The sequence below is a fragment of the Lepidochelys olivacea genome (genome assembly GCF_965140295.1).
Source record: "Lepidochelys olivacea isolate rLepOli2 genome assembly, chromosome: 10".
Taxonomy (NCBI): domain Eukaryota; kingdom Metazoa; phylum Chordata; order Testudines; family Cheloniidae; genus Lepidochelys; species Lepidochelys olivacea.
This window is the reverse complement of record NC_140420.1, coordinates 79,271,610-79,296,853: the sequence shown is the minus strand read 5'-3', so window position 1 is coordinate 79,296,853 and position 25,244 is coordinate 79,271,610. Positions and strand designations below refer to the sequence as shown.

At 39.6% G+C, this 25,244-nt stretch overlaps 1 protein-coding gene across 1 annotated transcript in view; it reads left to right on the top strand.

The window, feature by feature from the left end:
* DENND4A (DENN domain containing 4A) overlaps positions 1–25,244 on the top strand; it is a 98,265-nt gene that overhangs the window by 21,085 nt on the left and 51,936 nt on the right. The window contains exons 3-9 of the mRNA XM_084642519.1: positions 836–1,085; positions 5,252–5,321; positions 7,368–7,537; positions 8,358–8,599; positions 11,599–11,665; positions 18,445–18,503; positions 23,786–23,930. Of these exons, the coding sequence (XP_084498645.1) occupies positions 836–1,085; positions 5,252–5,321; positions 7,368–7,537; positions 8,358–8,599; positions 11,599–11,665; positions 18,445–18,503; positions 23,786–23,930 (1,003 nt within the window). The remainder of the gene's footprint in view (positions 1–835; positions 1,086–5,251; positions 5,322–7,367; positions 7,538–8,357; positions 8,600–11,598; positions 11,666–18,444; positions 18,504–23,785; positions 23,931–25,244) is intronic.

The window sequence follows — 25,244 nt, the reverse complement described above, 5'->3', positions numbered from 1 at the left end:
CTGATCCAAAGCCCTCAAAGGAGGGGGTCCTGTTGACTTCAGTTGGGGTTTAGATCTGGCCTATATTGTAAAAAAACATCATGCTTAGTAAATGTTGGATCCTAGGCCTTGTCTGTGTGGTGAGTTAGTGTGCGGCAAGCTGAGGTGTGAATCTACAGTGCACCAGTTTGCTGTGTACAGTACTAACTCACTGTGTGACCCTGCTACAGTTCAGTAAAAGTCTGGTGCTCGTGTCAACAAGCCCTTAGTTAGTGACAGCAATAATCCTCTATGCTTTTGGGGGGACTCATAGCATTTTACAAAATTAAGCTTCACAACACATTCTTTAGATAGGTTAAACATCATATTTCATTTTATACATGAATGAGGCACAAACTAAGTGACGTGCCCAGGATCACACAATAAAGCAGTAATAGCGTTGAAAATAGAACCAAAGAAGTCTTGACACCCATGTGCAAGCTACTGGGCGATGGTTCCCTCCCATATGTCATGAATAGAGTGATCTGTTGAATTATGAGCACAGATACAGTAGTATGAGAGCTCTAGCTACAGCTTAGGAGGCTTTTAGTGATTGAAAACAGTGCATGTGAATACACATTAAAGTAATTATACACAAAGAAAATGGGAATCTAGCATCAGAATGGAAGTTTCCTGTTGGAACATGTTTTTATATAATGTGAACTGAAGTAGCTTTTCTTTTCAGTGAAAATATATTCTGATCAGAGGCACGACAGGATTTGTTCTTAAATGTATAGTCTTAAATTACAGTTCTGGATCAATCTTCACTGTGTTTAAACAATTACTTTTGCCCTTTGATTATTTTTTTTTAATCTAGGGTTTTATATGATGGGAAAGAGAGATTAAAACAGGGCTGTGAAATCATTCAAGCCACTCCATATGGTCGTCCTGCAAACATTAGTGGCAGTGCCTCATCACAAAGAGTATACATCACTTACCGAAGAGCCGCCGAAAACATGACCCAAAACACTTTGGCTGTCACAGATATATGTATAATTATACCGAGTAAGGGAGAAAGCCCTCCACATACATTCTGCAAGGTTGACAAGAATCTTAATAACAGTATGGTAAGATTACATGTCTGGATTTGTTCAGTTAACATTCAATGCTCTAATGTTTATGGAGGATTTATTCCAAGAATCCTTGTGAAACGCTGGTGAATAATTGAACTGATTTACCTCTAGCAAGTAATTAAAAGGTGTTTTTGAAAAGGGGTAACATTTCCTTTGTCCCTATGTGGGAATGTCTAAAAATGCTGGATTATATATGTCGATTTTTGTAGGCTTTAGGTCAGGCCTTAGAGTACAGTCGTGTACAACTCTACAGACGTGGTGGTATGTAGTGAGATTTCTAACATAATGACAGGTTTCAGAGTAACAGCCGTGTTAGTCTGTATTAGCAAAAAGAAAAGGAGGACTTGTGGCACCTTAGAGACTAACCAATTTATTTGAGCATAAGCTTTCGTGAGCTACAGCTCACTAGCTCACAAAAGCTTATGCTCAAATAAATTGGTTAGTCTCTAAGGTGCCACAAGTACCCCTTTTCTTATTTCTAACATAGTTACCCTCAATGTAGAATGGGATTTCTAACTCTGAGAACTGTTTTAACCATGTTACAAAACTATGCTATAGACTAAGGGATGGGTAGATAGTGGAGGTGGCCTCTCTAGCAGTTTCACTAGCACTATCCTCAGAAGAAAATCTTGTTCCACATTGTTCCATGTTAGACTACTGCTAGGAGTAACCAAGTTGGAAAATTTTTATTAGCAGTTTTGATCCCCATTTGGGTAGAAGCTCTGTTTAATTACCTAAATAAGACAGGATTCATTAATCAACTCAAGAACTGAACTGAGTCTTTATTTCTGTCAGTTTACCAATATTTAAGAAAAAAATAAGTAACTAGCTGAATTAAAAAAAGGAGATTATGTATTCATGGTTCTGGTCATGGATGCCAGCCACCTTTCTGTTTGAAGGTGAGACATGAAAAGTTCTCTGTAGGTACTAACTGATGTTTAAGTCTGGCATAATGTTGGTGACCACACCGGTATTATGGTTATAGTTTATTTTAGTGTTTAAACTGCAGGTTGGCAAAATTAAAAAGGCAAAAATTAATTTTTTTGCTTTAGAGTTCAGTAAATCTTCTGTTCCTGAGATGAGTGAAAAATTGACAGTGTTTGCATAAAAGAATGCCAAAGTTTGTGAGTCTGTGGATAATGCAAGTGGCGAATGCGGAACACTTATAAAGGGATGAAAGCATCCTGCTTCTCTATCTATTAGTGTCTGTTACGCAACTAAACAGCTGCATACTTTTTTTTTTAAAATTTACAGACTGAATACAGTTTGGTATATGTTACTATTAAGTTCTTCTTATTTCTTGTTAGTTTATTGTCCGTAAAGGCACTCGGATACCACAGTGATATGCATGGTGTAAAGATAGCTATTGATATATTATTTATACTTCTTTTGATTTGGGGGGGATCTTGTATGTGGTGTATGTTCTGGATAGTAGTAAAGAGAAAAAACAATTTCATGGACTTTGCAAAAAAGAAAAATAGGTCATTCTGGGCCTACCAACTTTGACAGTGTCTCTTTAATAAAAGATGAGCTCATTTATTGCTCAATGTTGCAGAGGTATGTTTTCTCTGAGCAGTGTTTGATCCTTTTTGGGGCAGCTGCTTCAAAGAATGACTCTCTTTTAATCCAGAAACTGAGTAACACTGCTGTTATGATAGTTGATGATTTAACTATTTGAAGCTTAAATTAATAACTGTCAGCAGACTGTTAACCTTATTAGTCTATGTCATTATGCCGCTTGTTCTACAGTTTCATGTTGTGGCTTGTGGTCAGGCCAGAATTTTCCTTTTTTTTCCACATGTGAGAACTTTCTAATGGCTTGTCTACGCAGCGCCAGGCATCCGATTTGTAGAGTATAGTGTTGCTCTCTAACTGCCCTGTGCAGACCTTGCTGGTGCCTTCCAAAAGATACCTAGTTTGTGTTCATGTAGTCCCATTTCAAACAGGACTACATTAACAGAAACAAAGTAGCTTTTAGAGTGTGCCAGCAGGGTCTACATGAGGCAATTAGAGTGAAGTGTGTTAGTACGTTTTACAAATCACAACCCTCTATCACACTTTACTGTGCCGTGTAGACGAGCCCTCAGACTTTATGTAAGTTGATGTTCAGGGCTTGATCCTGCTCCCATCAGTGGACATTTTGTCATTCACTTCAATGGGAGTAGGCTCAGGCCCTTAAATAGTAGCTAACAGTGCAGAAACAGCTCCAGCAGGTGTGTAAGAGCCAAACATACTGGGTTTTGTTGTATGCTGTATCCACTCTTTACTCTGAAGGTAGAATGCTGTGATCAGATTTTCAAAAATGAAATGTAACATTATGCCTCCAAATTTGCATATATGAAAATCCATGTTTGAGCATGCAGATTGGGTAGAGACATAAAGATGGGGTTTCATGTGCTGAAAGGCTTTTTATTTTTAAATGTGACCTTTGTGTCACATTGTGATCCTGCTGTTGCCCTGCATGATATATGTTGGTATGACAGCAAAGAAATACTTAAAAGCAGTTGACTGACTCTGAAAGAGCTGATGGTTACACATCTGTGTAAGGTTTCAGACTTTCCACTCCTGTTAGAGGAGGTGAGTTTTAGTTTCTTGATTGAGGAAATACCGGGTACCAGTGCCCATATTACAGGTACAATATTACAGTCTTAAGCATGGACCAATGAATATTCCACAGGAAAGATGACTGCTAAAATTTGAGTATAATGTGGCTTTCTTTGTATTGTGAATAATCAGCATGTAGGGTCAAGTAACAATGGTGCATTAGATGCACCATTATATACAATACATGCAACAATATATGCATTCTTGGTATTAAAGGGACACTGTCAACTTGAAATCTTGTCAGTTTCAAGATTAAAAGTAGCTTCTCTAAGCCCATTGCCAATTTTTGTGGTTTTACAACTAGATTTCCTGTTTCTTTTTGTTTTTTTTTCAGTTTCTCTTCTCCACTGTTGTTTGTGGGGAAAAACCTCACACTGAAGCAACAAATATTGACTCTGTACACTGAATGCTACCATATGCAAAAAAAAAAAAAAAAAAAAACCCTGAAAAATCAGACATTTTTTCTGATCTCTGTGCTAAAGTAATTATTGGTATTACTTTTAACAGTAGCAGATTTTTAAAAACATAAATTCTGTTTTTTTTAAATTGATTGTCCCTTTAATGCTCAATGTTGCCTTATCAACTGAAATTTATTAAAGTACAGAAATTTAAAAATTGCTCCTTTAGTTCTACCAAAGTCACTCTGTCGACTTTAGATTGTTGACACTTAAATGTCCAGTGAGCTAACTTGCATGCTTCCTCCCTGAAAAATTTTCTATGTTCTGCATACATTCATTAGCAGACCTGGCTCTTGTATTTCTAAGGCCTTCCCATTTTTCTTATTTTTCATGCCCATTTAGGAATTGGGACACAAAAACACTTTCTTTTAAGTGAAAAGTTATAATTATTGTGACTTAAAAAATCACTACCAACAAGAGAGAGAGTGTTTGAAAATTGTAAAATATTATGACACTTGTACTAAAAATGTTTCACAGAGTGTGAAATTACAGGTTAAGTGGAGCAAGCCCATTAAAAGACTATGCATCAGCGTGATTAGTGGAAAAGCTAGCAGAGAAAAATCTATTATTTTATGGGTCAAATCATGCTATTATACTGACTCATGTGAGTAGTTCTCATTGAAATCAGCATGACTGTAAGTGTGAGTAAAGTAGCATAATTGAAGACAAGAGTTTAGCAAAAGGGATTAGACATGCATATGGGTAACAAGAATATCTAGAGTTTTATAGTTAATTCTAAACAAAATTAGGAAGTGGTGTTAAACCTCATGCTTTGGATCTTAAGCCAATTTCTACCTATAAGAGATAGGAGGAGACCTAATATGGGGGGCAAATTATCTCACATGCTCCTGTGTGGTTCTTACACCTTCCTCTAAATCATCTGCTGGCCACTGTCAGAAATGGAATACTGGATTAGATGGACCTTGGGTCTGATCTAATATGGTAATTCCTGAGTTCCTAGGACATGACCAATGAAAGATAACAAGAGTTTTGAGGAGTCCTTTCCTAAACTATTTCTTTTCTCTGTATTTCATTTCTTTTTTTACACCTTGTCAAGTAAATCAATAAGAATGTGTTGACTTTTGTGTTTTTCTACAGTGGGGCTCAGCAGTATACCTATGTTATAAAAAGTCTGTGGCAAAAACCAATACCATATCATATAAAGCTGGTGAGTAATTATTCTATAGCTTTGTTGCTCTCTTAAGTTACTGATATGTACACTTAGCCATACCTTCATCTTGCAGTAGTTTTGTCTGAGAATTATTTATTTAAATACAGGCATTGTCTTTGGCACTGTACAAAATAAAATAAGCCTCTGACCCAAAGAGCTTTCTAATAAAAATAGCCCAAAAACATCCAAACTACTGTCTTGTACTATTATGTCTTTCATTTTTAAAAATCTGTATTAAATATAGATTTAGTCGTCTTTTTGTGTGTGTCTTTCTTTTTAATTCATCGTAGTGCTCTCATCATCTTACTGCAAATTACCATTTCTCTTGCAGAATATGGCAAAGGTACTATAATTACCTTTTGGGTTGAAAACCTGGCCCCATGGAAATCAATGGCAAAACTCCCATTGACTTCAGTGAGGTCAAGATTTTACCCGATGTTTTGTAATAGTCTTGTAATTTTATTTAATAAAATATAGTTGATTTTTTCATTTTGTCATGAACCCCTCCTACAGTAACCCTGAGTGCATATTCCAAGACTTTTTGACCATATCAGAATAAATGAACTCAATTCTGAAATGTTTCTTTCACATTCACACTGCCTGTGGCAGAAGTTGAAGGGAATAGAAGAGGCTTACCTAGTTCCCTCAAGGTCAACTGGCTTGAGATCTGTTTAATTATACCATGTTTTGAATCTTCATTATTATTTTTCTTGTTTTGGGGAGGAAATTTAATTCACTGAGGGCCTGATAATGCGTGGGAATAAACATCCTTGATTCCCACTGAAGTCAGCATTAGATGGGAGTGCTTTTTACCATGCAGAACTAGGTCTTAAATGTGCGGTTCTTACACTTTCCTCAAACTCATCTGCTTCTGGCCACTGTCAGAATTGGAATATTGGATTAGATGGACCTTGGGTCTGATCTAAAATGGTAATTCATGTGTTACTAGTCTGTGGCAAAAACCAATACCTTATCATATAAAGCTTGTGTTTTTACCAGGATGTGGTAAGAATATGCCCCACATATACTTGTGTAGGTTAGGCCTCTGGCTAATATGTACTTACTAATGTAAAAAAATACATACTTTTTAGTGGCTCTAGCAATAAATATACAAAACACAAATGCTTTCCTGTTTAAATTTGATTGAAGGAAAATATTCTATGATAACTTACAGTGCATTATATTCCTAAGAATAGCCTTGTATCATAGGGTTTCATATTTCTCTAGAACACCAGTTCTCAAGTGTTTCCATACTGTGACTCCCAAACACTCCCAGCTGTCTAGGAATAGGGAAAGGACAGGTAGTTGCAACTCCCTGACACTCGTTCAGAACCCCCAGGTTGAAAAACTTTTGCTCTAGAACTTGATGTATTTTGAAGTTGTAGCTAGAAATAAAAATGGTTAGTCTCATATATCTTAAAAACTTAGATCATCAGCTAGTGTAGATCAGCATGACTTTATTGAAGTCAATGGAGCTATGCCCATTTGTATCCTCTGAAGAGCTCTCTGGCTTTTAATGTCTTTTTTTTTATATATATATATAATTACCATTAAAGTTTTTTCCCTATATTTTTTTAAACACATTGTTGAATCTTACTAGAAGAGTAATTTTTATTCAAATGCTTATTACTTTTATTCATCACATTTAGAGGTTTTCTTTTCTTTTTCTTCATGGATCTGAAATTTAATTTGTTCATTGATCTCTGTGATTAAAAATAGTATAGTATTCATAGATGAAAATGTACGTAAGCCTGTAGATATGAAAAAAGAAAAGTTAATAAGATTGTTTACTGTGTAGTACCTAGAGAATCAAATAATTCCCAATATTGTGCTTATCCATGTGATTCATATTAGTTCTTTGGAATTGTGCTGTTAACCTGACAATCATACAGTTGTCCAGACATTTTGAAACTTCTTCTAGGTCTCCTGACGTGAATTTATACTGTTATATAGTTAATGTGTTTGTGTGAAATCAGGTCATACATGCACACTTCTAACATAGGATTTGTTCTGTAACTGCCTTTTTAATAATTGCTTTATTAGGTTTAATATGCAGATATCCTGAAGAAGACTACGAGTCATTCCCATTACCAGAATCAGTGCCTCTTTTCTGTCTACCCATGGGTGCAACTATTGAGTGTTGGCCATCTAGTAGTAAATACCCCCTTCCGGTTTTTTCTACATTTGTACTAACTGGAGCTTCGGCTGAAAAGGTATTGAAAAAAATTAACAAATGTTAAATTTTGTGATTGATTGATTTTGTAACCTTGAATAGTTAATGTTCAGAAAGGTAACCGATTATAAGCACAAGAAAACTACATCACAACAGTAAAACATTGTTACACAATTTGACATTTGTTACGAGTGAAAATAAAAGACATTCACACAGATAACTAAAAAACTTGAATCCTGTTCTTTAAGGGCTTGACTGAAAGACTATTAAAGACAACAGTGGGTCTTTCTGTTGACCTCAATGGGTTCTGGATCAGCCCCTAAAATAAAATTCCCTTCCTCCCCCTTTTCCAACTACATTAAAAACAGAAATCTAAAAGAGAGAAAAGTAAATTTGCATGGATGCAGCCTGGATTTTCACATTGTAAAAGTATGGGAACAACCCTGTTCTTCCCATGCATGTATGTGTCACATAATATAAATGGATTTCAGGAGGGCTTTATTGAAGAGTTGTGTCTACTGCCTTGAGTTGCTTATAGAGCAGCCCAAAAAGTAGCTTAAATGGCAGTTACAGAGACAGCTGTACTCTGTATCATTATTTCCTTGTCTACCCTAAGAACAGTTGTTTTAACTTGCCTTTTCACATATGGCTTTATATTTGTTTTTTTTAAATTCATTTAAAAGGGTCTGGTTTATATGCGATCATAAGAATATTTTTAAAGAAATTTCAAAAGATACATATGTCCAGTTTATGCCACTATAGAATACTCTTGATTTGCTTGCAACTTTAGGATATGTTGGCTTTCTTTAAAGATTTAGGCAGATGTACGTAGCTGTAATCAAATGTATTATTGTTTGCAGGTATATGGTGCTGCTATTCAATTCTATGAACCATATCCCGAGGAGAATCTCACAGAAAAACAGAAATCTCAGTTAGGGTTAGCAACTACTGGAGATGGGAAGTCAGATAACTCCAAAACAGTTCAGACTAACAAATGCATTTGTCTGCTCTCTCACTGGCCTTTTTTTGATGCTTTCAAGAAGTTTCTTACCTTTCTTTATCGTTATTCCATCTCTGGTCCTCATGTCCTGCCTATTGAGAAGTAAGTTGTTTCACAGAAGAATTCGTGCTGATAATTCAAGTTGTTGTGAATTTTCCATGTTACTTTGATAATTGGTTATGGCTTTTTGATATATTAAAGTATTTTGTGTTTAATGTTCAATTCTGCTATTATGGTGAATCAAATGCTCATTTTTTCCCATGGATAAACTTTTATTTCTTTGATGTACCCTTTCTTTAAAAACCTCTTTTTTGTTTTTAAAATGTATTTTATCTCCTCTCTACGTACATCTTAAGCCATTCATTTCTTTTTAAGATTGTCTAAATGGCTCCAGGATTTTTAAATATTTTGTTTAGGAGAACAAAGATTATAAACCCTTTGTGATTTTGTCAGATACAGTTGGTCAAAAAGATTATAAAAATGCCTATTCACATCTGCATGTTTAGGAGTTAGTTTTCTAATATCTTTGGTCCTTTGGAGTGATTAATGTGTTGAACTCAATTCTAACACAAGTGAGAATAATCCTTTTATGTTTAAAGTGTGATATGACTCCCTATACCTAAAGAGTAATATCTATAATCTGAATGAAGATTAAGCCTTGATCTACACTTAAATTATGTTACCGTAGCTGCATTGGTCATTGGTGTGAAAAAACCTTCCCTGATTGACATAATTATTCTGACAATCTCCAGTGTAGACATAGCTATGTCGATGGCAGGAGGGCTTCTTTTGATGTAGGTAATATCTTTCGGGGAGGTGGTGTTCACACTAGGGGCTATGCTAGCATGGCTATGTTGACATAGCTATCATAGGCTAGCATGGGCTCTATAGTGTAGACATACCTGAAGGAGACACTTTTAGGCTAGGCGAAGTTTACAGCATAACAGAAAATATCGAAGCCGATACTTGCTTTGTTCTGACTGTGGCCCAGATTTTTAAATGCACTGTAGTTGTAGCCATGTTAGCTCTAGGGTATTAGAGAAGCAAGGTGGGTGAGGTAATATCTTTTATTGGACCAAGCTTTCAAAAACTTGTCTCTTGCCTAGAGAAATGGGTCCACCTTGTGTCTCAGATTTTTTAAAGATATTTAGACATTGTTCCCCTCAGCATTGCAACATCCAACTGACTTAGGTTCTGAAGTTCTATATTCAAAAGTGACTTAGGCACTCAGAAGTCTCTTCAGCTCCTAACTGCTTAAGTCAGTTTTGAAAATAGAACTTATGAGCCCCTCAGTCAGTTGGGTGTTGCAGTGCTGAGCAGAGCAATGCTAGATACCTTTAAAGTCTGTTCCTGTATATGCACCTTTCTTTTTTCCAATTAAACTTCAACATAATCTTATTTACATTAAGAATTTTATATATTTCTCACAGTTTAGGGTAACTGCACCTGTATTCCTCCTCCATGGTTCCTTGAGGGCACCCACTTGGGTTTCTGTCTTGGGTGGAGACCCATGTCTCTCTCCTTCCTGACTGGGGCTTTTAAGGATGCACAGCTCTGTGCCCGCACTGTGATATCCCCAGCAAGCCAGTTTACCTGTAGGCCAGGATCTGAGCTTCTCTTTCTCTGAGAGAGCTATTAACAGTATTGCCAGCTCTTACAAGTTACCACACAGCTCTTTCTAAGCAAATGCATTTATTCTTAAAGTAAAACCATTACAAAGAAAACATAATAATAAACAGATTTAAATACACACTAAACCTAACAGGAGTCACCCATCAGTTTTATGGGGCCCTAGTAGCCAAAGTATTTCCAACTGTTCTGCAAAGGTCGGGGCCCCTCTTGAACAGAAGGTCCTGTCTGTTTGCTGGATCAGAGAGAAAGCCCTGTGGCAGTTTAAATGCAGCCTTTTTATGCTAAAATCCATTTCTTTGTGTTAGCCTCTGAGAATGATAACACTGATGAAGCTCTCCCAGTGCTGCTAATAAGAGGAAATCTCAGTACAGTATATGCTTTAGTTTTTTGTGCAATATAGAGATCAATGAATCTGAAAATTCCAAGTATTTGTGAAATACATAAAACTCTTACAAGCTCCCTCAGAATTTTCTATTTCCATTTTGAACAATTTCCAGGATTGCAAAGTTTAAAAAAATTTACAGTTTCAGTTTACAGTTTAAAAAAATTAATAGATTTATAGTCATGCATTTGACACTACAATGTGAATGAGACATAATGTCCTACTTCTTTTTTCTGTTACTGATTTTTAAGTTCAGTTTATGTCTGAAAGTTTGAAAATAAGCCGAAGTTCATTAACCTCAGGGTTTTATCTAATGTTACTGTGCAAGGATCATTTGCAAATGGTGTTAACAAAGTAAATAGACTAGCTAGATTTCAGTGTCATAGTTTTAGTCTCTCGGGTTGCCAGTTTTGGTTGGACGTATTCCTGGAGGTTTCATCACATGCCATCTTTAATTAAAGTTTAATCTTAATTCCTGGAGATTTCTGGAAGGTTGGCAACCTGAAAGATTTCAGGATCAAATATTTTTACTTTACAAATGGAAAGATTTTTGTAACTGCCAGCTTGCAAACTCAACCCTGGAATTTGAAAGATGCCTTGGGTTGCTGTCATCTTGCACACCAACATCAGCAATATAGGTTCTGAAGGCCAAATTACACTCTCTGGGATGCTTGTGTAATCCCATTGCCTTCAGTGGTCTTGCACAAGTATAAGAGAGTGGTTCTTTGGTTGGAGTTTTATAACCAGGTGAGTTGATTAACAAGAAGGAATTAATACAAGAGTTTTCTTGCATAAAGGTGTTCTAATACCTCAATGATCAGGATATACTAAGAACCTAAATTGAATCTACTTCAGTCTCTGTTGGCTGTTGGCTCTGTAGTACTAACAAGAGTAATAAATGTCAACAATTTATGTTAGTCATTAAAATAAGCAAATATACTGAGCAAGATTCTGCCATTTTTATATGGCCACTTTTCATGTTGCTTGCAAAAAGCACACAAAGTGATGTACAGCATTTCACAAACAGTTCTCAAGTTGTGATTTCTATTACCGGTATGTTTAAAGTTAGTCTTTTCTTTTTCTTCAGACATATTTCGCATTTTATGCACAAAGTTCCTTTTCCATCCCCTCAGAGACCAAGAATTTTAGTTCAGGTAAGTTTAAAATCTTTCTTAACTATCTCCAGTATCAGTCATTTTATACGGCTGCTTATATGTGAAAATATAGTACAGTTTTCTTTAAATATTCGTATAAAAAAGAAAACATCTGCAGCCAAATTCACAAATATTTCACACTTAGAAATAATTGATGTTGCATGTTTCCAGTTTAATTTACGACTATACTAAAACATTTTCTTAGGCATTATATTTCATGAGGCATATTTGATTTTGTACTTAAAAAAAAACGCTATGTGCTAGTTAAGGGATATATTGCAGAAAGCCAGGACAGCTGTGTGAGTCCCTCATTGTTTGTGAAATATTTTCGTCTTTTTATTTTATTCAGCTTAAACAAAAGTGAGATCTGTAGGCTAGACCTCTGGAGTATGTTCTTCACGACTACTTTTTTCAAAGGGCCTTATTCTGTCCTCTGCATGTGTATGGTTTCCACTGAAGTATACAAGAATTATGCACATTCAAGAGGCACAATTTATGAAACTTATGACTACGGCTATGTTTTAGTCACAGGTATTTTTAGTAAAAGTCATGGACAGGTCACGGGCAGTAAACAAAAATTAATGGCAGACTCCTTACCTGGCTCCTGGGAAGCAGTGACCTCCAGCTCCTAGCTCCACATTCTGCCTCCGCCTCGCCCCAAGCTCCGGTTCTGCAGCTCCCATTGGCTGGGAACCGCGGCCAGTGAGAGCTGCAGGGGCGGTGCCTGTGAGTGGAGCAGAGGCAGCATGTGGAGCTAAAAGCTGAGGGAGGGGAGTTCCTGTTGCCCTTCCGGGAAGCTCCCCCAGGTAAGCACCGCTGGGGGCCAGGGGGGCTTGAGACTGCCTCAGCAGTGGCCGGTGCAACTGCCTGAGCTGCTCAGGCGGCTCCTGGGTCATCCACACCAGCTGCTGCCGAAGTCTCAGACAGAGCCTTACTGTCCACTCACGTAAGGTAATCTTTACTATGTCCAGCCTTAAAAGTGGTATCAGGGTTGGAGGTCAATCAAAGATGTATTCTCTGTTAAATCATATGCAGAGTTGGTGGGGGTAAGGAAACCTCTAATTTAGGATTTTTGTGAGGGAGCTGCTATTAAGCCTCCTCATTAGATTATGTCCCACTGGAAAAGGAAAATTTTATTATTTTAGGAGGCAAACAGGATAGAGGCATGTTAAGTTAGAAACTTAGAGCAAAGAACAGACAAACTCATTTCATAGCCATACAGTCAAAATTACTGAACCAAGTCTTGTTGTTCTGACCAAGTTTCAAATGGTATTTGATCTTCAGTGACTTCTTTTGAAAAATACATTGCAAAGGAATCGGTGCAATCTTGAGACTTGAAGTGATATCCACAGCCTTTAGGGTAGATTTCTCAGTGAATAAAGTCTACTAAAAATGGAGGCAACTTCCTTAAATGGTGTTTTAAACATTCTTAGAAATCTCAACCAAGAGACTTAAGGATGTCTAAGGGCATGTTTATTAATTTGGATATAATGTTTCTGAAGAGGAGTTGGAGAACAAATATCCTGTAGTATATTCCACACTTGACAATTTTTACAATAAATATTTAAAGTCTGATTAAAAATCCAGTATATTTAAATCCTGTTCTTTTCCATTAGTCACACCTGATAAAATATTGTAGATAAGATCTGTAAAGAAATGCATATAGAAGAATTTAGCATATTTAGAAAGACATTTGAAGCAATATTCCCAATTAGCCGAAATCTATGAAAATATCCTGGAACAAACTTTTAAGAAATCTGTGTGGTGTGAGCCATTCATACACATTACATCTAAATGAATTTACATAACACCATAGATATAGGCAAAAGGTTATACATGTACCAATTTAGCACAAGTAGCAAAATCAGCTTTAATAGAAATTACTGTTAATGTCCATAGCCAGATAATTCTTACAAGATGTCTAATGAGGAACTTTCATAGAGTGACTCCAGATGTATGTTGGTATTACAGAGAACACAGTGATTAGCACTGTGCCGTAGTGAAATCACATGCATTCAAATCTAAAATATTTTTCTGAGTGGATCTGAGGGAATGCTTGAATCATAGCAATTATAAACTAAAAGTATTATTAGGGAAAGTTTTGCTCCCTGGAATTGGTTAGTTTAACAAGTATGGTAGAATTAAGATCTCTTTAACAATGTGGGGGGAAAATCTAAAACCTGAAGGAGTATTTTAAGTCTTTTAACTAAGTAGCTGTTTAGCATTACAGGCTCTTATTTCAATATGTGTCAGTGTGGATGTAGGCATGTACCTCATGCATGCGAGATCGGAAACTCTTCTTTGAGTGATTGCACATGTGCATTTCACTCTGGGTGCACACACACTCGCTAAGGGTGGCTTGAGTATGCTGGGCTGTTACATGCCAGTTTAAAGGGCCCAGCTGCCTCCAAACCCCGACCTTCTTACCACCTGTGATGGTCATTATAATTCCTTGGCTTGCCTTAGCAAGTGCTTTCGGTGTGCTTGTCGTAAATTTCTTGTAAATAGTTATCTAGTTTTGTAGTTTCTTAGTAAGTGTAAGATTAGTTCTCTTTTTCAGTCCCCGGTTCTCACATTTCTGCTTCTTGGTATGGAGGGATGCCTCAGTCACTGGGCTTCAAGCCCTGCATCTTTTGTTCTAGGCCGACGCCTCTGAGTGACCTGTGCTCCAACTGCTTGACGTGTTTGAGGGGAAACTCATATACAGGATCATTGCCAAATTTACAAAGACTTTAGGCCAAAGATTGAAAAAGACAGAGAAGCCAGGCTGAAGCTTTAACTCATGAGGGTGGCCTTGAGACCGCCTTCAGAGCATAGCTTTCACTTTGACTTCTTCTGTTAGGAATGCGCCTCCTATGCAGCCTGAGGCCTGGCACTACTCTCTTTCTCTGGTACCTAAGACACTCTGAGAGAGGAAGATTGCCAACACCTAAATCCATTAAGCATATGGATAAGAGTACAGTGCACCCAAAATCCAAGTATATGTCTTCTCAGGTAGTGCAGAAACTCTGGAGCCTGAAGTGGAGCTTTCTTCATCTGCAGTACCACAGCAACCCAAGACTGTCTTGGGACCAACCATACTTGAGGCATTTGTGGCGGCAAGAAATCTGCTGAATTTATCAGTACTGGTATCCCTGGCAGTGCAGGACACTCTGCTCTTGCTACCGGTGACTGAGCAGCACTAGTATCATCAGTGCAGTAGTTGGTACTGCAACAACTTCCTGTGCTTCATGTTTCACACCCGTCAGCAGCCTCAAAGGGAAAGCTTGACTCTGAAGTTGGCATCTCAGGTTGGCACCTAGGTTTCCAAACCTTGGAGCTGCACTATTCCCCCTGTAGGTGTTTCTACCCAGGGTTACCTTGAGATCCTGCAGCTGGAATCAGATTGGGCATGTGGCCAGGGAGTCATTGGGTCCAACACCTGTCCAGTGGCCTTTTGGAAGCTATGAGGATTCCCCTTAGTTTCCAGGTCCTACACAAGTTATTCCTGCTTTGTGCCCTAGGGGAGACATGGGGAATGTACTCTCCAGGTGCCATCTGTTTGTGAGTCCGGTACTGGGCCTGGCACTGAGCAGGAAGAAGTGGTTCAGGAAGAGTCTGCTGAACTGCTAATGGAGGAAGGACAGCTTCAAACTTTGCTGACTTCATTGTCTTCCTCCCCTGTTAAGGCAGTTTCCTTGGGAGGCATCTCACCCCCTCCAGCTGATTATGGAACACACCAAGAGCTATTGAAGAGGGTTGCCTCAGGTTTTGGGGATCCAGATGGAGGTGGTTAGGGAGTCCTCCCATTGCCTCATTGACATTTTGGCTACTACCAGGCCATTGCAGGTGGTCTTACCAATTAATAAGGCAATTTTGGAGCCTGTTAAGTCAATATGACAGACTCGTTTGTCCCTTTCTCCCACCTCAAGAAGAGCCGAAGGTAAATATTATGTTCCCTCCCTGGCCTTTTCTTCATGAGTGGTCTTGAGGGCTCCTGTTTTTCCACAAATTTCCCTGTCCCCAGGATACTGTCCAGGATTCAGGAGGGACAAAGCTACAGTCATCATAATAGTCCCTTGCTGGCTGAGGCAATTTTATCTGTTGGTCCTGCTGCAGCTGTCCACGCAACCTCCCATTTACCTCCTGGCCTGCCCAGACATAATATCTCAGAATCAAATTCTGATCTCCTCATACAAAGCAGAAAATCCTCCACTAGGAAGACTTATGCTTAAAGTAGAAGAAATTTTCCGTTTGGACATCTATCGAGGGAGGGGGAGTGTTTTGCAATACTGCCTAGCAGTACCGCCTAGCAGTGCGAGTCTGTGTCCATCTCATTCAGAGGGTCAATGGCCGGGGTAGGCGAACCTGGACCCTCCCTGCTCCACTGAGTTCCCACCCAGGGCCCAGTGAAACAATAATTCAAAATGTGTGGCGTAGGGGGTGGGCACCCCTATGCTTGCTCCCTGGGCTATTTCCTACTCTGGCTTTGGTTCCTCTGCTGGTGCCATTGGTTACTGCCGAGTTCCCTCCAAGTGTCCTCTCTGGTCGTGATCTGGACAGTCTTCCTCTCTCAGTTGGGGCTCGTCATTGCTATCCGCCATGGTTGAAGGGCCTGTGATGGCTTGGCAGTGGGGCCTGGTCCCGGCCATGCGGGGCCCCAGCAGCTTCTCGGCAGGAGCCTACACCACACAACTGCTCTCCTTCTCTGTCCGCCAAGCTGAACTGCTCCCCTTTGCGCTCAACCTCCATTGTGTGCAGGGGCAGTTGGGTGTGGCTTTCTGGGCCCAGAGCTGCTCCTTAACCCATCCCGCACCAGAGTGGGGCTTGTACACCCCATCACAGCAGCTCAGAATGATCTGGATCCAAGTGGAAACACTGATATCAAAGATTGTGCTACTCCTGAAACAAGCAGGCCTGGCATTCAATTCTCTCAAGGCCCACCTTACAGCAATATCAACATGGTATGCACTTGTGCGTTCTCACTCAGTCTTTTCGCACCCAGTGGTTATCAAAATTCCTTAAGGGCTGCCTCCATATTTTAATTTCCAGTCAGAGACTTGGCTCTCTCATGAGACCTTAATATTGTCCTTCTGAAGCTCACAGAGCCTCCATCTGGGCCACTGTCATATTGTTTCGTATACTACCTTACTATCAAGGTGGTCTTGTGGCCATCACTTTAGCTCAGTCAGTGAGGTCCAGACTTTCATGGCAGGACTGTCTTATACATCCTTCCATAGAGACAGTGGTGTTGAGACCACACCCCAGTTTTGTCTCCAAAGAGGTCTTGGATTTTCACGTGAACCAGGTGACTTCCTTGCTAATCTTCTTCTCACACTTGATGCAGGGAGAGAAGAAACTGCATAACTTGGATGTATCCAGATCTTTGATGTATTACCTTAAATGGACCAAGCCTTTTCATTAGTCTCTCTGCTCTTTGTTGCCATTTCTGGTCCATTTAAAAGCCAACTCCTCTCTTTGCAGAGAATTTCCAAATAGATATCACATTACATTTCCACCTGCTACCAGCTGGGTGGCAAGCTTCTCCCTTCGAATATCAAGATACATAGTACCACAACACAATCTGCATCTACCGCCTGCCTCAAAAACATTCAGATCTGCAGGGCTGCAATGTGGAGTAACCCACTGGCTTGTGTGAAACACCATGCCCTTGAAATGGGATGCCAAGTTTGGGAGAGCAGTACTTCAATCGTTGTTTGACTGATTCAGCTGATATTCCTCATTCCCACCATCCAGAGGGGATATTGCTTGCTTGTCACCTACAGTGGGATCCACACTGACACATACTCGAAAAAGGAAAAATAGTTACTTGCCCTACAGTAACTGGTTCTTTGATATGTTGTCAGTGTGGATTTTGTGACTTGCCTCTCTCCACTTTAGGAGTCCTCAGTTAGTCTTTGATTTGTGAAGGAACTGAGGCAAGGTCGCAGCCACTCTGCCCTTTATACCCTTACATGGGAACATGAGGAGGCATAGAACATGTGTCTGGCCCCAATGCAAAACAAATTCTGATTTTGTTTGCATATGCACCTACAGTGGGATTCACACTGACAACATCATCTCGAAGATCTGCAGTTACTGTAGGTAAGAAATTGTTCTTTTCTGGCAGTGTAGTTCCTGAGTTTGATTACTGAAAGATACCCTATATACAAAATATGAAGTGTAATATAATAATGAAAATAATCTTCCTATCTTCATTTCGAGTATATGTATGGTCTCTCTTGATGCCATCGTTGAAGTCTTTGAAAAGAGGATAAATGTATTAATACATTATTGGGCCAGATCTTCAGCTGGTGTAATCTGCCCTTAGTTCCAGTAAAATAAATGGAGTTGAACTGGTTTACACTAGCTGAGGATCTGGTTCTCTTTTCTTATAGAGAAGATGTTACTTGGAAAAAAAAATGTTGTTGTAGCTGAGCTGTGGCTCCTCACTTATCCCAGAATATTAATTAATTGGAGGGTTAATAAACTGTCATGGAGCTGTTATGCAATGTTAGTTTTAATCCTTTTTTTAAGATAGGTAATATGATGGATCATCTTTCTGTTTAAGTGCAGAAGGAGGAGAGAAAGTGTCACCTATAACTTATCTATAAGTAAAATATATGAATGATGATTTTGCATTTTATTGCTTCATTATTTCACATATGCCTGAGCTACATAATGTTTAATATAGACTTTTTTTTAAAATGTTCACATTATAATTGATTGACTGTTGTACAATTTCTGTTAAATATTTTTAAGGTCCAAAATAAAAAGTGTATATGAAATTTTTTTTATAGCTATCGCCACATGATAACCTGATTCTTAGTCAGCCAGTGTCATCACCTCTACCACTGAGGCAAGTAACACAACAGTTCTGTTTTAATTGTGAAACGTACCTTGATCCATTAGTGACATGAAGCTTTAAAGCTTTGAAATATGAAGTAATTTTAATGGTCTACTATATTTTGTAATTGATGTATCTGGAAGTGATACGATTTTTTTTCCTTATAGAGGTATTAATTTTAAGTCTTTATATTTTATAACTATCTGAAATACTGTAAGTCACTCTTGCAACAATAACAAAAACGTATTTTGGTACTTCGTATTTAATAGTTTGCCTTATTTTTTTAAAATCTCACTTGCTACTGCAGAAACCTCACAGTCCATATAGCTTATGAAAATCATATGTAATATATATAAATTATGGAAATCCTTGGTAGTGACTCCATAGTCAGGATAGAGTTCTTAAATGGGCTTAATATCAGGCATAAGTTCCTGAATTAGTCAAAAAGTAGGTGGAGAAAAGAACACAGAAGGTAACTTTTTTGCACACTGAATTTTCTGTGTTGTTCTTGTTTGGTTTCTCTTCATAATATTTAATAAGGCCAAAATTCAAATCTTCCTATCTGATGTGTCCATTGCAATCCTAGCTTTTCATTTTTGACCAATAATCTCTTAAAAAACATTTTGCCTACACAAAACTTGGTAGAGAGCTGGATTCTGAGTATTGTCTATGGGCTTTTGGGTTTTTGGTGGTGGTTGTTTTTTTTAATGTTGGATTTAGGATCATTATTTAACTATTCTCCATGTTGCTGTAACAGAAAGTTTGTGCTGTGTACGCAAACCTGAATGATAGGGAGCCATATAAACACAAGCCTGTTTGATAGGGAGTCAGACACATCCAATACTTTTCCATCAATAATGACTTTTCCGGCAGATTTTCTCCTAAAATGAAAGGAAGTTTTGTGCGCAGTTGCTGACAAATAAAATATTCTCCATCAGCAGCTGCATTTTGGTCTCTCCTCCACCCCCCGCCCCCCCCTTCCAGCTTTGATCAAATATCACCAACTACTAGTGTGGGAGGAATAATCTGGTAAAATGTGTACAGAAGGAGCAAAATGAAGTAGAGTTCAGGATGCAAAGAGAGATTTGTGTTATAGCTGCAGTAATGATAAAGGTGTTTGCTTGTGTATGGAGAACTTGAGCGTATGTACTCTTAGGTAGCTTAACTTTTTCACTTCCTTGCTTTTGTGAGTTTATGTCAAGTGAGTGTGTGTGTGTGTGTATGTGAACCCTAACTGCTTCACAACAAAGTTATATGTATTTACTAATTCATATATTTTATGTAACATCTATAATATTTTCTAAATATTCATTTAAACAAAAATACTCCATACTTTCTGTATGAAGAGTACAGATGCTGTTAATATTGAATGTTAATTCACATGAGGAATTCATTTTTGACTGGAGGAGATAAAGATGTATATTGTTGTATAATCCATGAAGCTCAGTTAGCAATGTGATAACTTTCTTTCTAGTAGAATAGCATTCACATAATCGCTATGTGATTGCAGCACAAACCTGAGGAACTGAGCATTTCCCATTATATTGAGGGAAAATCACTAGACCCTCTGGCATTTGTTAGAGAATTACAGAACTGTTTCATAAATGTCATTGTGTCTGGGTATTAAAGTTTTCTTTAATGTCTGGGAAATATCAACGCACTAATTCAAAGTATTAGTCACACATTTTAAAGTACTCTGTAATCTGAAGACATTGGTTAGATTTGTATTCAATTAAATAAGACTATATTATGTATAAAGCAGCTTTTATTGTTTCAGCTTTTTAGTGAAATAATTTTACATCCTTTGAGTATGTGTCAGTGTGAATCCCACTGCAGGTGTGCACATGCCTCATGTGCATGAGATAAGAACCTTTTGAATAGCCCTGTGTGTCAGGGCCCACGTTTGCCCTGTGCTGCATCATGTGCCCATGTCTGGGCATAAGAGGCAGTGCAGCCTTGACCCTCCCTCAGTTACCTCTTGCTGCCACTGGCAGAGATAGAACTTAGTGAATATTCAACCCACTTGTTGTTCATTCTGGCTAAACTCTTCAGAAATCTTCCGAACTCTCATCTATTTGCTCTAGGAAACTAAACAAACAAACATGACCCATCAGGACTTATTCTTGGCAGTTAGACCACCTTCCTTCCCCCCCCTTGTGTAGGGTGGTTCATCCACTTCCACCTCGTGATGAACTCTAAGTCCTCAGTCTTCAAGACCTATCCTTTCTGTGATGGACTAACCCTGTTAACAGATGTACATATCAGATGCCTCTTCTGCTTTGGTGAGAGCCATATACCAGACAGGTTTCAGAATACCAGACAGACGCTTGGTATGACAACACTTTTTTCCAAGATTCTCAAGTCTTGCAACACTCAACTGAAGTGCTGCTTGCTAGAGCAGTCTATAAGTGTGTCTTCGGACCTTGAGGAGTCAGGTAACAAATCCAACCATGCACTGGAGAATATTCTATCCATGAGTGCCGCCCCGCCTTAGGTAGATATGCAGTTCTCAAAGCCAGCACAGGAAAAACCCTGACACTGAAGCCAGTGCCACTGGCACTGATTCCAATACTGCTGGAACTGAAGCTTCCCACCGAGAGAAAGCATGGCAGAGACTGTAGGCAGAGGTTGGTATCTTCCCATAGGGAAAGGCCACACAAAGCCTCCTTGGAAAAACCTTGTGAAACCCCACACTGAACCTAGGGCTAGTGATAATCCACAAAATTTACCCCAGCACCGACTCCACTGGTGATGAGATAACCATCAGCATTGACCCTAGCAGTATTGTCGCTGATGGTACTGCTGATGCATCCTTTGAGGAATCTGGACCAGTGTCAGAAATTACCTCAGCACCCAGGCAACAACCAGCACTGTTGTGGATCCTAGTACTGAGAGCACCATATTTCTCAATGCTACTCTTAGAGGAAATCTATTCTTCCTCCCTGTCACCAGGATATACATTCTTACCTTCCGCAAGCAGGGAACTGGCTCTCTCTTGAGATTATGGAAAGACCAAATGGTTCTCCTAACAGGATGCCACCACAACCGCACCCAGACTGGCCATCATCAGACAAGCCAATCCGGTGGCATGCCATCATGCTGTATTGGGCTTACTGGGATTCTCCTTTGTGCGTTTTCAGGAGCTGATGCCTGTCCAATTCCAGGAAGAGGAGATTGCACTCCCAGTGTCATCCATGGTCAGATCACTGGTACCGAGCTAGGAAGAATGCCAGGAACTGCACAACATGGGACCAGAGGACCAATGCCATCTTGCCTTGCCTCCCAAAGACCTTATCATCAGGCAAAGCAGTAGCCCCAGAGCCAGATGATTTTAAGACATTCCAACGTCTGCTTATGTGAATAGTGGACATTCTAGAAATAGGCACATCAGTTATGTGCCTTTCCTCCTATCATCTAACCCCCCAGGTTGGTATCCAAGACCACACGGGACAAGGGCCATGTTGATCCTCAGTGTTCCTTACTGGCCAATGCAGTTTTGGCTGTTGCACCTACTGCAGATGTTTGGTCAGCCTTGCACCCTGCCACCCCCCCCCGATTCATTTCACATCCTGCTCAGACTCAAAAGCTCAGAATCATGTCAGGTACTGCAGCCAGACCCATAGTCATTGCACCTGGCTGCTTGGACTTTCATCGGTTAATCACTGCCAAAAGAGACAGCTACTGACAAGTGCAAGAAATTCTCATATAAAACAGAAAGTTATAGAAACAGTTTTCCACATGGACAGCTCAGCAGAATCTAGACCCAGCAGAGGCCCTGTTACCAAAGACCCTTGACTACATGCTACACTTGAGGAATGTTGCCTAACATTTAGCTCTCTATCTTGCAATAATATTGATGGGTCACGCTCTGACACCGTTGTGTTTGGTCATCTCTCACCCAAAGATATTCAAGTCCCTTAAAGGCCTTCTGCGTACCTACCCACCAATTAGACATCTGACTCCTGCAGGGGATCTCAACATCATCTTCATCTTCCTACAGCTCATGGAGCCTCTTTTTGAACTGCTGTCAATTTTCCGTTTATACAATTTTATCCTGAAAGTAGTCTTTCTGGTTGCTATTGCCTCAGCCAGAAGAGTCAGTGAACTCTGTACCCTCATGACCTGTCCTCCCTGTACCTCCTTTCACAGGGACATGATGGTGCTGTGACACCATCCCAAATTCATCCCTAAAGTGATTTCAAAATTCCACCTGAACCAATTGATTGATCTGCTTATCTTCTTCTGGGTTAAGTTTGCTTACAAGAAGGAACAGAAGCTACACACACTGCATTTCCCCAGGCTCTACTCGTACACTGACAGGACCACGCCTTTCAGACTGTTTCCTCATCTCTTTGTGGCCATTTCCAGCCTTGTAAAAGGTCAAGTTATCTTGTCACAGAGAATCTCTAAGTGGATCATATGGTGTATTTTCACCTGTTATCAGACAGCTGGCAAACCTCTTCCTCCAAACGTCTAGGTGCATACCGCCGGAGCACAGGCCGCAGGATCAGCCTGCTTCAGGATTGTGCCAGTATCTGAGATCTGCAAGGCAGCAACACGGAGTAACCCACTAACCTTAGTCAAACATTATGCCCTTGACTTAGCAGGTAGGACAGATTCCAAGTTTGGGATAGTGGTGCTTCAATCATTATTAGATTCAGCTGGAACTCGTCATTGCCACCAGCCAATGAGGATATTGCTTACTAATCGCCTAGGTTGGGATGCACGCTGACACATTTGGAGAAAGGACAGTTACTAGCCCAACAACTGTGGTTTTTCGAGATCATGTAGTGGGTGCGAATCCTCTGCCCAGTCCTTCATCCCCACTTTGTGGAGTCCTCAGCAGCAACAGCTTTGAATCATGAGGGAACGGAGAAGGGGGGTTGTGGATGCCCCACCTTCTATGCCGTTCTGTAGGAGCACAAGATGCATGTGTGGCCTGGACTGACATGAGTATTCAAAAGATTCCCCCCATCTCATCTGCTTGAAGTGTATGTACACTTACAGTGAGATCCACACTGACTACAACATCTCAACCACAAGTACTGTAGGATAAGTAGGTGTTTTTTACTGCATAGTGAAACTAAATGAAATTGCTGAGTTTTTCTTATTAACAAGAATGCAAAAAATAGAAACAAATGGAAAACTAAGGTTGCAATGTGTTTTACAACACCCCAGCTTAAATTCAGTTATGAATTCTTCATTCATATGTGTTCATATTTCTGGTGCAGTATATTATAATGTTTTTCTGCCTAATTGTTTGATACTCACCAATGTTTTATTTTTTGTAACAGTGGTGGCAAGTTTTCTACGCTGCTTCAGAACCTAGGGCCCGAGAATGCAGTAACTTTACTTGTATTTGCTGTAACAGAACATAAAATTCTCATCCATTCCTTACGACCGTCTGTCCTTACTAGTGTGACAGAGGCATTAGTCTCGGTAAGTAGCATTATCTCTTCCTAATCATATCTTTTAGTGAAAAAGAATATTGTTCAAATAAACTGTAAAACAAATATATAGTACTACTTCTGGGTTTAAGTGTTATTTAGAAAATAGGGACCAGATTTCCCCTCTGAGATACCACAGAAGTAAGTGAGGTTAAATGAGTTGAGGGTAGAATTTAAGCCTATCTTTGACTTTTGCTTATTTACAATATTGTGCCAGTCACTATCATATGTAGGCAGTAAATGCAGGAACTCTTTAATTTCCTAAATGCCCCCGGTAGAACTATATTCTTTGGTTTTGCCCTCAGAGGGCTTGTAGATGTATATTATTTCATAGAATCATAGAATATCAGGGTTGGAAGGGACCCCAGAAGGTCATCTAGTCCAACCCCCTGCTCAAAGCAGGACCAATTCCCAGTTAAATCATCCCAGCCAGGGCTTTGTCAAGCCTGACCTTAAAAACCTCTAAGGAAGGAGATTCAACCACCTCCCTAGGTAACGCATTCCAGTGTTTCACCACCCTCTTAGTGAAAAAGTTTTTCCTAATATCCAATCTAAACCTCCCCCACTGCAACTTGAGACCATTACTCCTCGTTCTGTCATCTGCTACCATTGAGAACAGTCTAGAGCCATCCTCTTTGGAACCCCCTTTCAGGTAGTTGAAAGCAGCTATCAAATCCCCCCTCATTCTTCTCTTCTGCAGGCTAAACAATCCCAGCTCCCTCAGCCTCTCCTCATAACTCATGTGTTCCAGGCCCCTAATCATTTTTGTTGCCCTTCGCTGGACTCTCTCCAATTTATCCACATCCTTCTTGAAGTGTGGGGCCCAAAACTGGACACAGTACTCCAGATGAGGCCTCACCAATGTCGAATAGAGGGGAACGATCACGTCCCTCGATCTGCTCGCTATGCCCCTACTTATACATCCCAAAATGCCATTGGTCTTCTTGGCAACAAGGGCACACTGCTGACTCATATCCAGCTTCTCGTCCACTGTCACCCCTAGGTCCTTTTCCGCAGAACTGCTGCCTAGCCATTCGGTCCCTAGTCTGTAGCTGTGCATTGGGTTCTTCCGTCCTAAGTGCAGGACCCTGCACTTATCCTTATTGAACCTCATCAGATTTCTTTTGGCCCAATCCTCCAATTTGTCTAGGTCTTTCTGTATCCTATCCCTCCCCTCCAGCGTATCTACCACTCCTCCCAGTTTAGTATCATCCGCAAATTTGCTGAGAGTGCAATCCACACCATCCTCCAGATCATTTATGAAGATATTGAACAAAACCGGCCCCAGGACCGACCCTTGGGGCAC